The sequence below is a fragment of the Danio aesculapii genome, chromosome 21 (genome assembly GCF_903798145.1).
Source record: "Danio aesculapii chromosome 21, fDanAes4.1, whole genome shotgun sequence".
NCBI classification, from domain to species: domain Eukaryota; kingdom Metazoa; phylum Chordata; class Actinopteri; order Cypriniformes; family Danionidae; genus Danio; species Danio aesculapii.
The window spans coordinates 25930715-25943874 of NC_079455.1; the positions used below are offsets into that span (position 1 = coordinate 25930715).

General features: G+C 39.9%; 1 protein-coding gene across 1 annotated transcript; it reads right to left on the bottom strand.

Annotated features, from left to right (window-relative positions):
• Positions 1-562: 562 nt before the first annotated feature.
• LOC130214796 (granzyme K-like) lies at positions 563-8348 on the bottom strand. Its single transcript, XM_056446620.1, has 5 exons — positions 8264-8348; positions 8018-8162; positions 1242-1380; positions 890-1144; positions 563-808 (listed from the first exon to the last, which is right to left on the bottom strand). Exons 1-5 carry the CDS (start codon positions 8325-8327, stop codon positions 638-640), a joined length of 774 nt encoding a protein of 257 aa, XP_056302595.1. The 5' UTR covers positions 8328-8348; the 3' UTR covers positions 563-637.
• Positions 8349-13160: the final 4812 nt, after the last annotated feature.

Sequence of the window (13160 nt, forward strand, 5' to 3'; positions counted from 1 at the left end):
AGAAATATGGGAAAATGCCTTTACAGAATGATAGTGGGTTAGAATTGTAAAATATGGAAGAATCCCAGGAAAAACAGGAGGGTTGACAGGTATGTCTTAGAACGGTTTGGTTTAATAGTGGAAAATTGGCTACTGTTACACTGCATAAGACCTAAATTTATCATTAGAAGACATGGGTATTAATTCTGTGCTGCCTTTTTATGTTTGTTTGACTCTAAACGTGCCTTTAGCCATTGACTTGCATTTGGTAAAAATCACAGCTTCAGCCAAAAATTAAATTCTCTATTATTCTACTGGAGAACAAAAGTGATCTTAAATGGCCTGAGAATAAGTAAATCAATAGCAAATGTTCATTATAGGGTGTACATTAATGGCGGAGTAATATTGACTGGGACAGGGCTTTCTTTTTGCCTCTCATTCCCTCTTAGAAAAGTAATGGTAAAAGGGGCTTGGTCAAGAATATTGTGGCTGAAGCCGTCCAACTGACATCAACTTCAAATGGAATTTGATTGAAGATTACAAAAACAAACTTTTTTTTATTGTTCACCTACAAATGTGCGCTAACAAAATAAACACTGTAAACATCGCAAATTTGGATTAATAAGCTACTGTATATACGCTGGAAATGTTTTGTTTCTTAATAGTGTGTGCTGTTGAATTGCTGTTTCAGTATGCTATTGATCCAAGAGATGTGTCTTTTGGACAGAAGCGTGTACACTGTGGGTTTCTTGGGAATCCCACATCCTTGTGAGCCTAAAATGACTCCAACCAGGTTTTTCTTACACTCCAGAGGTCCACCGGAATCTCCCTGAAAAACAAATCATCCTCCAGGCATGTGAAGAAATGTTTGCAAACAGCATAAATCAGCATCTGTAAAGCTGAAACTTACCCAACAGGTTCCTCTGTGCTGCTGTGTATTTCCTGCACACAGCATGTCTTTGGTGATGACAGGATTTCTGTTATAGTAGCGGTTGCACACATCTCTGTCCACCACCAACACTTCCAACATTTGCAGTTTATCAGAAGCTTGCTCAACCGTATAATCAGTGGTTCCCCAACCTCTCACAACACATTTTGTTCCGGGTGGAACGTCTTTTTCCTTTTTAGGGATTTTGTAAGGTTTCGCTTTCACTTTTTTGTTTAGCTGCAAAAAATAAAGGCAATGCTCAAATACACGTTGTGTAAAAGCAGTAAAAGAGTTTATAATAAATAAATTACAATCAATTTTAGTTTATCCCTACCCTAATGAGCATGATGTCGTCTTGTTTAGTCTTTTCATTGAATGTTTTAGGGATTTCGTAATTGAGGATGCCAACACGCTGAGAGCCTTTACTCAGAGAAAGAGATCCTATGAGAACCGTCACTGATGAAACAGGGATTCTGGAATAGAAAACTGACGTAAGTAGGTACCTCATGTTGAGCACATTAAGGTAAGACACTGCAGTGAAAAAAAAAGCATACTCCCCCAGTTAAGAACTGCGACAAAAAACTGCTTTACAAGTTTTATAATGTTTACATTAAGTATGCAAATTGTGCTAATTTACATACATTTCTACCACAATAATCTAAACATTTTGTCCTGCACCGCTACATGAACAGACTGTTTTAAGGATTGCATATGAGTGGCAACGGCGTCTGTAATGGAAAGAAAGGAAATCACGCCATTTTTATATTTATTTCCAAATACTTTCATGCCTAACGAAAATGAAAGCACAGAACAGACTCACATTTAAGAGCAAGGGGCGTCCCCTGGTGGTTCAGCGGTATGGGTTGCGTATAGGGAGGATTGGCTCTTTAATGTTTATTGCCCCTTCATAGAAAAATTAAAAATACGGGAGAAATACGGGACAATACGGGAACAATAACAGTCACTAAGTGAAGTTTCATAAACCAAATTTCGAGAGGAGCACGTGATATGATTGACAAGTCTATAATGACAAGTCAGTGGGACGAGAAACAGCGAAGAAACAACTTCCTGCTTGACTGCTACGAACAAAGAGGACATTTCTGGCAATAGAAATAGAATAGAATAACGTTTCATCCACTGACTCTGTTAGATACATTTTGCTTTTAAACAAACTACTATATCACTAAGGGGTTAAACTCCACTTCACCATACTATCACCTCACCTGCTCTTCAAGAGGTACTTCCAGGACCACCAGCCAAGACACGGCCCATATCCTCAGCTCTTCATCCATCTGCCACCCTGCAGGGGGACGAATGTCCACTTCTACAACCCTTGCTTATTGTGACATCTAAGCTATTGTAACATGTATTAACAAAGGCGCTTCCATTCACAGTTGACAACGCTCTGACGAAGCGACCTTGCATGAATATCAGCTAAAACATTTAATTATGTCTGCTGTACATGTACCATGTCGTGACCATTTAATCTCTAATTCTTTCTTGTTTTCTCATTTTAGAGGTCATGGCTACCAGCTCCAGAAACTACCCTTATTCAACCCATCACACTCTATATCCATTTCCAAATGTATTCACACTCTTCACAAAGATGCATTTCCCCTCATACAGCCCACACACTTTAGGCCATATTCACACAAGCCCCTTTTGCCTCATACAGCCCACACACTTTAGGCCATATTCACACTAGCCCCTTTTGCCTCATACAGCCCACACACTTTAGGCCATATTCACACTAGCCCCTTTTTGCCTCATACAGCCCACACACTTCAGGCCATATTCACACTAGCCCCTTTTGCCTCATACAGCACACACACTTTAGGCCATATTCACACTAGCCCCTTTTGCCTCATACAGCCCACACACTTGAGGCCATATTCACACTAGCCCCTTTTGCCTCATACAGCCCACACACTTTAGGCCATATTCACACTAGCCCCTTTTGCCTCATACAGCCCACACACTTTAAGCCATATTCACACTAGCCCCTTTTGCCTCAAACAGCCCACACACTTGAGGCCATATTCACACTAGCCCCTTTTTTGCCTCATACAGCCCACACACTTTAGGCCATATTCACATTAGCCCCCTTTTACCTCATACAGCCCACACACTTTAGGCCATATTCACACTAGCCCCTTTTGCCTCATACAGCCCACACACTTGAGGCCATATTCACACTAGCCCCTTTTGCCTCATACAGCCCACATACTTTAGGCCATATTCACACTAGCCTCTTTTGCCTCATACAGCCCACACACTTGAGGCCATATTCACACTAGCCCCTTTTTTGCCTCATACAGCCCACACACTTGAGGCCATATTCACACTAGCCCCTTTTCGGTTTTGAAAAAGTCTGAATTAACATAATTTCAATCCCACATTTCATCCCATCATAGCTGATCTAACTAGGCAGGAGGAGGAAGCTCTGCCTTTCTTTATTAATAAGCCCCCCCCCCCCCCCCCCCCATTCACCCATTTCAAACACTATTCACTTTCTTACACCTCAAGAGAACAATACCACATCACGGAATCTTCTCCAAAGCTGATCTTCTCCAACTGACCTCCACCCTCATGCATTTCTAGCCCTTGTCTCCTCTTTTCTTCCTTTAATTTCCCTCCAAATTCAAACTATCCCATACTTCCATTTACTCTTTCACCACAGCTCTGACCCATTTAGAGGTCACCCAAGCGTCAATTGATGTAGCAGCAATGCTCTAAACAAGTCAGATACACTTACACTTCAAATACCACTATCGTCACACTCCCAACCCCCCATGAATCCAGTAATAGATGCTTCTGCAGGAGCACATATTGTCTCCATATTGACCCACCGCACCTCTGCAGCAGCAGAGACGCTCAGCTGAGCTACACCCCCCCCCCCCCTACAGCGCAACTGCAGTGACATTCTAACCGACCCCTTATTCACTCACCTCTACATATCACTAACAACAGTATTTTTTCATTCTTACGGGAACATGCATAACCATCCTATGCTGATTACCACTGCATCTCGGCGACTGCAGAGACACTCCACCCAATTTCATTCACCAATAACACCATGGCACTGTCACTCTAGCTAAGCTCCTCTTTTACCCATCTCTACATATCACTACTGACAGTATTGTTATTCTTTCAGGAACATGCATAACCATACAATACTGACTACCAACGCACCTTTGCAACAGCAGAGATGATTCAAGTAACTTTCGCCCATAGCACTACTGCACTGGCATTCTAGCTGAGCCCCTCTGTTACTTCATCTCTACATATCGTTACTGACAATATTTAGCACTCATAATGCTCCAATGCTGACTACCACTGCACCTCTGCAACAGCAGAGACGCTCCGCCGAGCCTTATTTTCCCTCTGCCTTCCCCCTGCCTCCTCCCCTCTCCCCCTCCCCATTTATAGTTGACAATTGCCCAGTAACACTATTCCGAATTTAGAGATGATTCATAGCATTCTCCGCCTCTCAGACTCCCACTCACTCTCCAGTCCCCCTTTTCACAGGGCCTCTGCGAGGGGTTAAGGAGATAAGTCAATATAGAAAAGTTTGAGGACAAGTTTAGATAGTCTTAGATTCCTGCAATGTACTAAATTTATCTATTTTATACAAGGTATCATTGTATGGTAAAATTTGACTGTATTAAATCTGTGAATATCAGGATGTTGTGTAGTTACGAAATCAGTAAAATCATAGTAGATTTGACAGCTTGTTGCTTATTTACCACAGTTACCAAGGCAACACCATTATTTCTGCAGCTCTATAGGGACACGTTGAATCGGCTAGATTTTATAGATCTATATTCCATATGTATGTTTTAGTTTGGATTAATTTCTTTCATTTTAATATTTAGTAAATATATTGTAAGATAAATATCGCCAGTATTTCCGGTTGAAAAGTGGTTATAGGTCTTTAAACGTATTGAAAGAGTCTTAAAGGTATTTAAAGGTGTTGAATTACACTTCTGATTCCTGTATATACTCTGTTTCAGAATATGAGCAGCCACCACAGAAGCCCAAAGGGCTTAACAACAACAGATCCAGACCCTGGGAAGGTGGTCATCCAATGCCTTAAAGACATGCATACGTCTTCGCCAAAGGCACCTCAAAGAAGCCCAGATGACTCTCGCCAGCCATCAACCCACAGCTACTCAAGGGCGAGGGCATGACCCAGCCACCTTCCCTCCTCCTTTCCCTTACTTTAAACTGAGTAACACTCAACCTTCTCCCCCAGTCACATTGTAAATCGAAGGTGCATACAAGTCCCCTCGTCAACCCGCCACCCCCGGCCGTTTCTGCAGGAGTCTTCACAGCCCCCTCCCATTTCCCGACTCCTGCCAGACCCTGCCCCCCCTAAGGCTCTGACTCCTGCAGGAGTGTTACCCCGAGCTTCGACTCCCGCAGGAGTCATCTCACTGTCCCCCCCAGGCCTTAGCAAATTTCTCTTATATGTTTGCATATATATGGGTGTATGCGTTTGCGTACGTATGTATGTATTTGTGCGGGCGTAGATGTGGTATATGCATGTATGTATGTACACACGTATAGAAGTATGCGCGTGTATGTATATACGTATGCGTGCGTGTATGTATGGATTTGTGTGTGTATATATATGTATCTATGTGCGCAAGTACATAGACATATATATATTTTTTACTTATAGCGCTGTCACTCCCCGCTCCATCTCCTCACGGAGTGTTCCTCGAGCACCTAACCCATCCCGTCACCCTCTAACAGGAGTCTTCACCGTCCAAATCCCCTTTTCCCCAGTCTCCTGTCAGAGTCGGCCAGCTTGCCCTGTTCCCCGGGCGCCGACCCCCGCAGGGGTCATGTCACTGCCCCCCCCCCCAAGGCCACTGAAACTCATTATTTATATATATCTATGGATTCTCGTCCATGGTTATATATTTATATAGAGCGCTGTCACTCCCTGCTCTATCTCCAAATAGGAGTGTTCCTCGAGCATCGACTCCCTCAGGAGTCTCGCCAAACTTGCCACTCACCCTCTAGCAGAAATCTCCACCACCCAAATCCCAATTCACGATTTCTGCCGGAGACGGCAAATAATAAGAATTGCTGCCCCCAACTCCCGCAGCGCCTATTCCGACTCACAGAAGTCTTCTGAGTGCCCCCTCCAGGCCTTAGATTACCCCATTATATATATATTTATATACTCTCATATATACATATATATTTATATATAGCGCTGCCACTTCCCAGCTCTATCTCTGTCAGGAGTGTTCCTCGAGCATATTTTGTTTTGATTCTTAATGAGTCAACCCTGGCCACCCCTTTCTGGCCCCCTCCACTAGTCACCTTTCCACCCCACCCCCCCCCCCCCCCCCCCCCCCCCCCCACCCCCACGCTCAAAGATCTCCGAGCTCAGGGTTCTCTCCCGGGACAGCATGGCAAACCAGCTTTATACGCCAAGCATATCTAAGTGGGAACTCTTGAAGTGAAGTTTCATAAACCAAATTTCGAGAGGAGCACGTGATATGATTGAGCACGTCTGGCCACTCATCTGTAATCAGTAATAATCCAATCAGAGCGATCCTAGTTTACTATAAATGGATCATTTTCTCCCTAAAGTTTTATCTTCATTTGGAAGAATCCCCCCTTCCACCCCTTCTCTCCTCCTTTCCTCCCTTTTCAAAAGGGGAACTCTCGAGACCTACCTGATCTCGGATCCCCTGATATGCTTATCGACCGGGCGGGAGCCCTGGGCTCAAAGATCTCCGAGCTCAGGGTTCTCTCCCAGGACAGCATGCCAAACCAGCTTTTTACGCCAAGCATTTCTAAGTGGGAACTCTTAAATGAAGCAAGTAACTTATATAAGGAGTGACAACAATGCTAGTGATATAATGATAGTAATAATGACAGTAAACAAGCAAGAAAGGACAACAGTAATAATCATTAACAACAACCACTACAATAATAAAAAAATAATAATAAAAATAAATCCCAAATACTACACCAACTACTACTACAGAGAGTTTCTAATGCTACAACTATTACTACTGCTACTACATCCACAACCACTACTACTTCTACAATGTGTACTACTACTGAACCTATTACAACGACTCCTGTTTACCATGTTACCTTTACATGCACACACACGCACACACACACACACATACACACACACACACACACACACACACACACACACACACACCACACACACACACACACACACACACACACACACACACACACGTGCCGGTACTTGATTGTATTGTTGTTGTTTTTTTTGTATTTTTGTTATTGTTTTATTTTCTTTGTATTTGCATTATCTCAAATTGTGTACCTTTTGTATATTCTAATAAAAATATATATATAATTTGTAATATACTTTATAATGTAAGTAGTAAAACATTATATGATAGAGTTCAATAAAAAAAGGATTAAAACATTTAAAACATCTATGTCAAATAAAAAGGATAGTACATCACAAAATATTACAAAGTCAAATGTGAAACTTTGAAGAGGAAAAACTGAAAGTATTTTATTGAAGTAAAATGTACTTCAATAATCTGGTTTATTTCATTCATTCATTCATTTTCTTTTCGGCTTAGTCCCTTTATTAATCTGGGGTCGCCACAGGGGAATGAACCGCCAACTAATCCAGCATATGTTTTATGCAGTGGATGCTCTTCCAGCTGCAACCCAGTACTGGGAAACATCCATACACACTCATTCACACAAATTCACTATGGACAATTTAGCCTTCCCAATTCAGCTATACCACATGTCTTTGAACTTGTGGGGGAAACCGCAGCACCCGGAGGAAACCCAAACGAACACGGGGAGAACATCTCCACGCAGAAATGCCAACTGACCCAACTAACCCAGCTGAGGCTTGAACCAGTGACCTTCTTGCTGTGATGCGATCATGTTACCCACTGCGCCACTGTGACGCTCTCTGGTTAATTTACAAAGTTTTATTTTTCACTCTTTATAGATGATTCTGATTAAGAAATTATACTTGCTCTCATATATCGATTTACTGTATATTTACTTCTGAAACTTTAGTATATTATACTTTGTATAGTTTGCACAAGTATAAGTTAAATATAGTTTCCTTACTCTTTGCAATGCGCCGCAGTTAAAACCCACTGCTTGTGAATCAGGATTCCTCCACAATTATGCATCTGATCCTTCTGAATGGACACCATCCATGATAGAGCTTTTTTCACATCTTTGCCTCCAACAATTGACACGTCAGAGCAAACTGGAAGAGATTTTGAAGACAGTTACAGATTGAACAAAAAGATCACTTTTGGGGAAAAAAAAGTTTTAATCAGTTTTTTTTGACAGAAAACCAATAATTACCTGTCGCTTTGAAAAAGATGAACACCAAGAAGTGAAACACAATCAGATTTATGCAAACATCCATTGTGTGGTCCTACAGTATCTTTCAGTCCAAAGTTTGTTTCCCCAAGCATCCAACAACCTCAATTGTGAGAGCAATGAGGAAGTAGCACATTTAGTGCACGTCTTGGTTAATTTATGTGGTCAGAGCAGAATCATGAGGTGTGTTTGTGTGGGAGGTTTTGCATACAAGGCGATGCATCTGTTTTTGCACGTTTTCACAAGTTTATATAGAGGTAATTTCAGTTTGATAACACTAAACTACAGTCATAACCTTTTCTGTAAATGGTGTAAATATGATATAGCACAACTTAAATAAGCTCTAACCAATGGTATTTTAGTATCATATATATATATATATATATATATATATATATATATATATATATATATATATATATATATATATATATATATATATATTAATTGTTTGAATTGATTTTAATTTACTACTTTTGACTTTTAACCATCCCTGCTTTTGACAATTTACAGTAGATTTTTCCTAAAAGATTATATTATGCTTCAAATAGATTCAGCTAATTATTGTTATTATTAACTGTAACAACAATTACACAATAGTCCACATATAGGCAGAAAAGTGGCTAATTTAATTTATACAAAAATGTATGATTTTAAAAATTTGTGCCTCTAAAACTCAACCCCTAATCCCAACCATCATTTGGTGATGACCAAATTTTACCAAAACGTATGAATGAGGTGATACAAAATCATTTGAAATAGCCACACGCTCAAAAGTTATGAATTGGCATGAGATTATGTTGAATACAGTATTCTTCCATCATAAAATTCTCTGTAAATGGTGTTGAAACACACAACTTTAATAATAAAAGTTTTTATAGTTCATTCATTCATTCATTCATTTGCCTTTGGCTTAGAGGTTGCCACAGTGGAATAAACTGCCACTTGTCCCAGCGTATGTTTTTTTCAGCAGATGCCCTTCCAGCCACAAGCCAGTATTGGGTAACATCCATACACACTCATTCACACACACACTAATACACTACAGCCAATTTAGTTTATCCAATTCACCTACAGCGCATGTCTTTGGACTGTGGGGGAAACCAGAGCACCCGCAGGAAACCCACGCAAACACAGGGGAACATGCAAACTCCACACAGAAATGCCAATTGGTGCTATCCACTAAGCCACCGTGCTGCCAGTGTTTAAGTTTTTTTTTGTTGTTGTTGTAATACCCAAGCAGAGGTCACATTTAAAGTGTCACGAATCACCAAAACACATAATTTGAGTTGTTGACAATCATATGTGTCCCACGTTGCTAAAACACTATTAGGATACATATATTTCACTAAAAAGTGTAAATTGGTTGTTTTTGCGTTGTTTTGAGCAAACTCATTCTTCCGGTTTGAAAAAAAGTTTTGTAGCATCATCACAGCCATGAGATCATTGTGTAAATTCCAGCGTGGAGATTGGCTGTCCTACCAGCAGGTACAAGGTGACCTCTTTAAGTTTGCAGCGTTAATTCATGAGAAAGACTTGGTTCGAACCAATCAGCACGCTCTATTGTGAACGAAATTAAACATTATTAATATGCATGATAAAGCTTCGAAGACTCTTTTTACCTGTTACAGTGTTCAGAGAGACGTCACAATATGTTGCCAACCGTAATTCAAACAAGTAGTAGAAGAATTGTTCGGAGACAAGGGTCGTCAGTGCTGCGTTTATAAATGTGCCACAATGAAGGTTTCCATTTCCCCGCGATGAGAGCACAGCTTGTGTGTGAACCCACATGTGTGGATTACAGTGGTCTGCTAACACGCAACTAAAATATGTTTGTAAGAAACCTTTTTTTTTACCGGAGAGCTTTTCACATCTGGAAATAGTGAAATCAGGATTTGCCACTCATCTTCTTTTCAAAAAGACACGGTTCCAGTTCACATTGATTTTCCTGTCTCTACGAATTTGGTGAGTGAGCGATCAATGTTTTTGTTTATGTTTCTCCAGATGGCAAAGTTAGTTAGTATTGTTAGTACTGAACAGTACTGAAGCACTCTTTCAGTTTTTAAAAACCTTAGTCAAAATGAATATAGTTACTAATTAATAATTAGTTTACAGTAATATTACTACAATATTGTGGATTGAAAATGTTTTGTTCGGTGTCTTTTTAAAAGGTTGTACGAACAGTAACATCTGTCCTCTGCGGCGTGAGGTGGGGAGCCAGACCGATGTTTTCACAACAGATGTAGCATGCTAAGATTATAACAGAGACAATTAAGATTAGGATACAACAGTCCACTTTTTCAGTGCAGTGCAGTATTTGTGGCAGGCACAATGGTGTATTTATAAGTTATTTGTTTATTTCATCAAATACAGTTGGGAATAATAACTACCATTGCGAGACTTCAACATTCGCCTCATCAGCAGCATCTTCACTTTTTTCTGCATTCACAGGTGTGTTTGTGTTGAAAAGTTAAAAAAGGTTAAGGCAGTGAACCTGCACTGTCAACAACCAGATAATGTGACTGAGAGGAATCTGGTGGACAGAAATCCAGCCCTTTTTTATACAGCTCTCAGATCTGCTGTAAAAGCTGCTCTCCGAATTGCTGTCCATCTCCCCTGCGTCTGTGTTTGGGTTTCCGGCCACACGTAATGAAACTCCCCTTTTCATGCAAACCCTTCCCTCATTCGCTGTTGGACACTCCCACCTAAACAAAGCTGGACACACCCACTTTCCACTGTCCCTTTAAATGAATAACCTGTTGATAAAACAGATAAACACTCCAAATACTTTTATTTTAGCTCAAAATAATTCATTCTTTTGAAGTACATGAGAGACATAAACTCAATTTACGTTAACAAAAAAGCATGCACAAACAAAATTCAATAGGACAATCAATAAGCAACAAGTACTGTCCCCAAAGACCTCCCTAATAAAGTCTTGTTTTGTCCCGTTATGAAAGCAGCTCATCTTTGCTGCGGTAATCAACGCTATAGATCGAACACAGAGTTCAAGTGTAGCACCATTTACAGTACACAAGAGCCCTGCAGCAGATCTTTGTGATGTTTGTGTCTATATAGGGGCTCAGGGTGACATGAGTTCACGGTTGTGTCTTGAAAGAAGAAGTCTCATCAGGGGACACGTAGCCCTCACTGAAAGATTCGTGCTGAGCGAAAGTGACTAACGGTTTTTCACACCTTCAGAAGCGAAGCAGAAGCTTCAAAGCTGAATGTGCGGATGCAGCCCCCTGCTGCGCAAACCTTACAAACCTGTGAATCACAGCTGGAGATTCAGATCAAGAGACGCAACCTTTTATTCAGCTCCATGTCAAGCAAGAAGAAATAAAACATATATAGAGGGACGAATTAAACTTTTAGCATATAAATACCTTATAGAGAGCTTTTGGAAAACTCAGGTTGTGAATCATTGAAATATCTCATATGATATGTAGTACACTATACTGTAAAAATCCAGGGTTCCACACAATTCCTTATGTTGTCCCAACACAAATCAATTGACCCCTTCGAACCCTATGTCTATTACAATGGACATCACATGTCAGCCCATGTTTTCTTTTTTTTTTTTTTTGTTTTGTGGTTCCTGAGTATTTCATCTAAAGCCTATAGTCCATGAGAGTCATCCAATCAAATGGCGTTGTAGTTTAAATAAAATCCACTACACTGAAAAGTAGCATGGCATCACTTCACTCCAGACATGCACAGATGTAAGCCACATTTACAATGTTTTTATTCAGATTTATTAATATTTTTGCCAATTTTTCATAGATTGTATGTAAAAAAAGAGGAATTGCACTTACTAATTGAAGTTTAAAATCTTTTGTAACATTGCAAGCTTTAGACCAGGATTTTTTCAAATATGTCTGTCCATTATAGGATTGACAGTGGGTTCAAGATCTGCTACTGAAATAAAATCTCCAGGAGTACTGATTGAACTCTTTTATATTTAAAAAAACAGTATTGATGTTCTAATTCATTCCTGAAACAATTTTCATACAAATCATGAAGTTCTTGAGCATACAGCAGATGGAAATATCTTATATGTGGGCATTATGTGCAGTGATGAGGAAGATGAAGATAAAGTTTGTTATAAAGAAAGTGCAATCTATACAACAAAACCCTCAAAATGAAGTAAAAATGTTGTAATGTTAATGTTTATGATTTGGAAAATAAATGTTAAGATTATACCAGCAATCATGTATATATTTTTATTTTGTTCGGGAAGTACAACTGTTCTGACCTGATGTCCATCAAAATGGACAAAAATTTATATTTATACTTAACTGAATTATTATTATTATAATTTGGTCTCATTTATAGGAGCCACAAGAACTGTGAACACATACTGTTACGTGCCTGGGGGTGTCGCTCTGTTGTTCCCTCCTCCACTTTCCGTTTTTATGTGCTGTCTGCTGTTCTTCTAATATCTAGGTGTTCCGATTGACTTGCGGAGTTTTCACGAGTAGACCAATCAGAGAATGATGGGGGTCATTTAAGCGCTCCAGTGACAGCTCGGACCGCACTGTGGGAATCCTTCATCTCTTGTCACTGCTCTGTCTTTCTGTGACATGTACAGTTGCAGTCAGAATTATTAGCCCCCCTTTGAATTGTTTTTTCTTTTTTAAATATTTCCCAAATGATGTTTAACAGAGCAAGGAAATTTTCACAATGTGTCTAATAATATTTTTTCTTCTGGAGAAAGTCTTATTTGTTTTATTTCAGCTAGAATCAAAGCAGTTTTAAATAAAAAAAAACATTGAGGTTAAAAAATATTAGCCCCTTTTAGCATTTTTTTTTTGACTGTCTACAGAACAAACCATCATTATAAAATAACTTGCCGATTAAACCTAACCTGCTGTAACGC

What these genes read in the sequence shown, in the direction of transcription:
- LOC130214796 (XM_056446620.1), bottom strand. Translation starts at nt 8,327, where the DNA reads ATGGATGTTTGCATAAATCTGATTGTGTTTCACTTCTTGGTGTTCATC. An exon ending in ACTGCGGCGCATTGCAAAGA is followed by an intron (nt 1,381 to 8,017) that starts GTAAGGAAACTA and finishes TTTCTATTCCAG; the next exon opens with AATCCCTGTTTCATCAGTGA. An exon ending in ACGACATCATGCTCATTAGG is followed by an intron (nt 1,145 to 1,241) that starts GTAGGGATAAAC and finishes TATTTTTTGCAG; the next exon opens with CTAAACAAAAAAGTGAAAGC.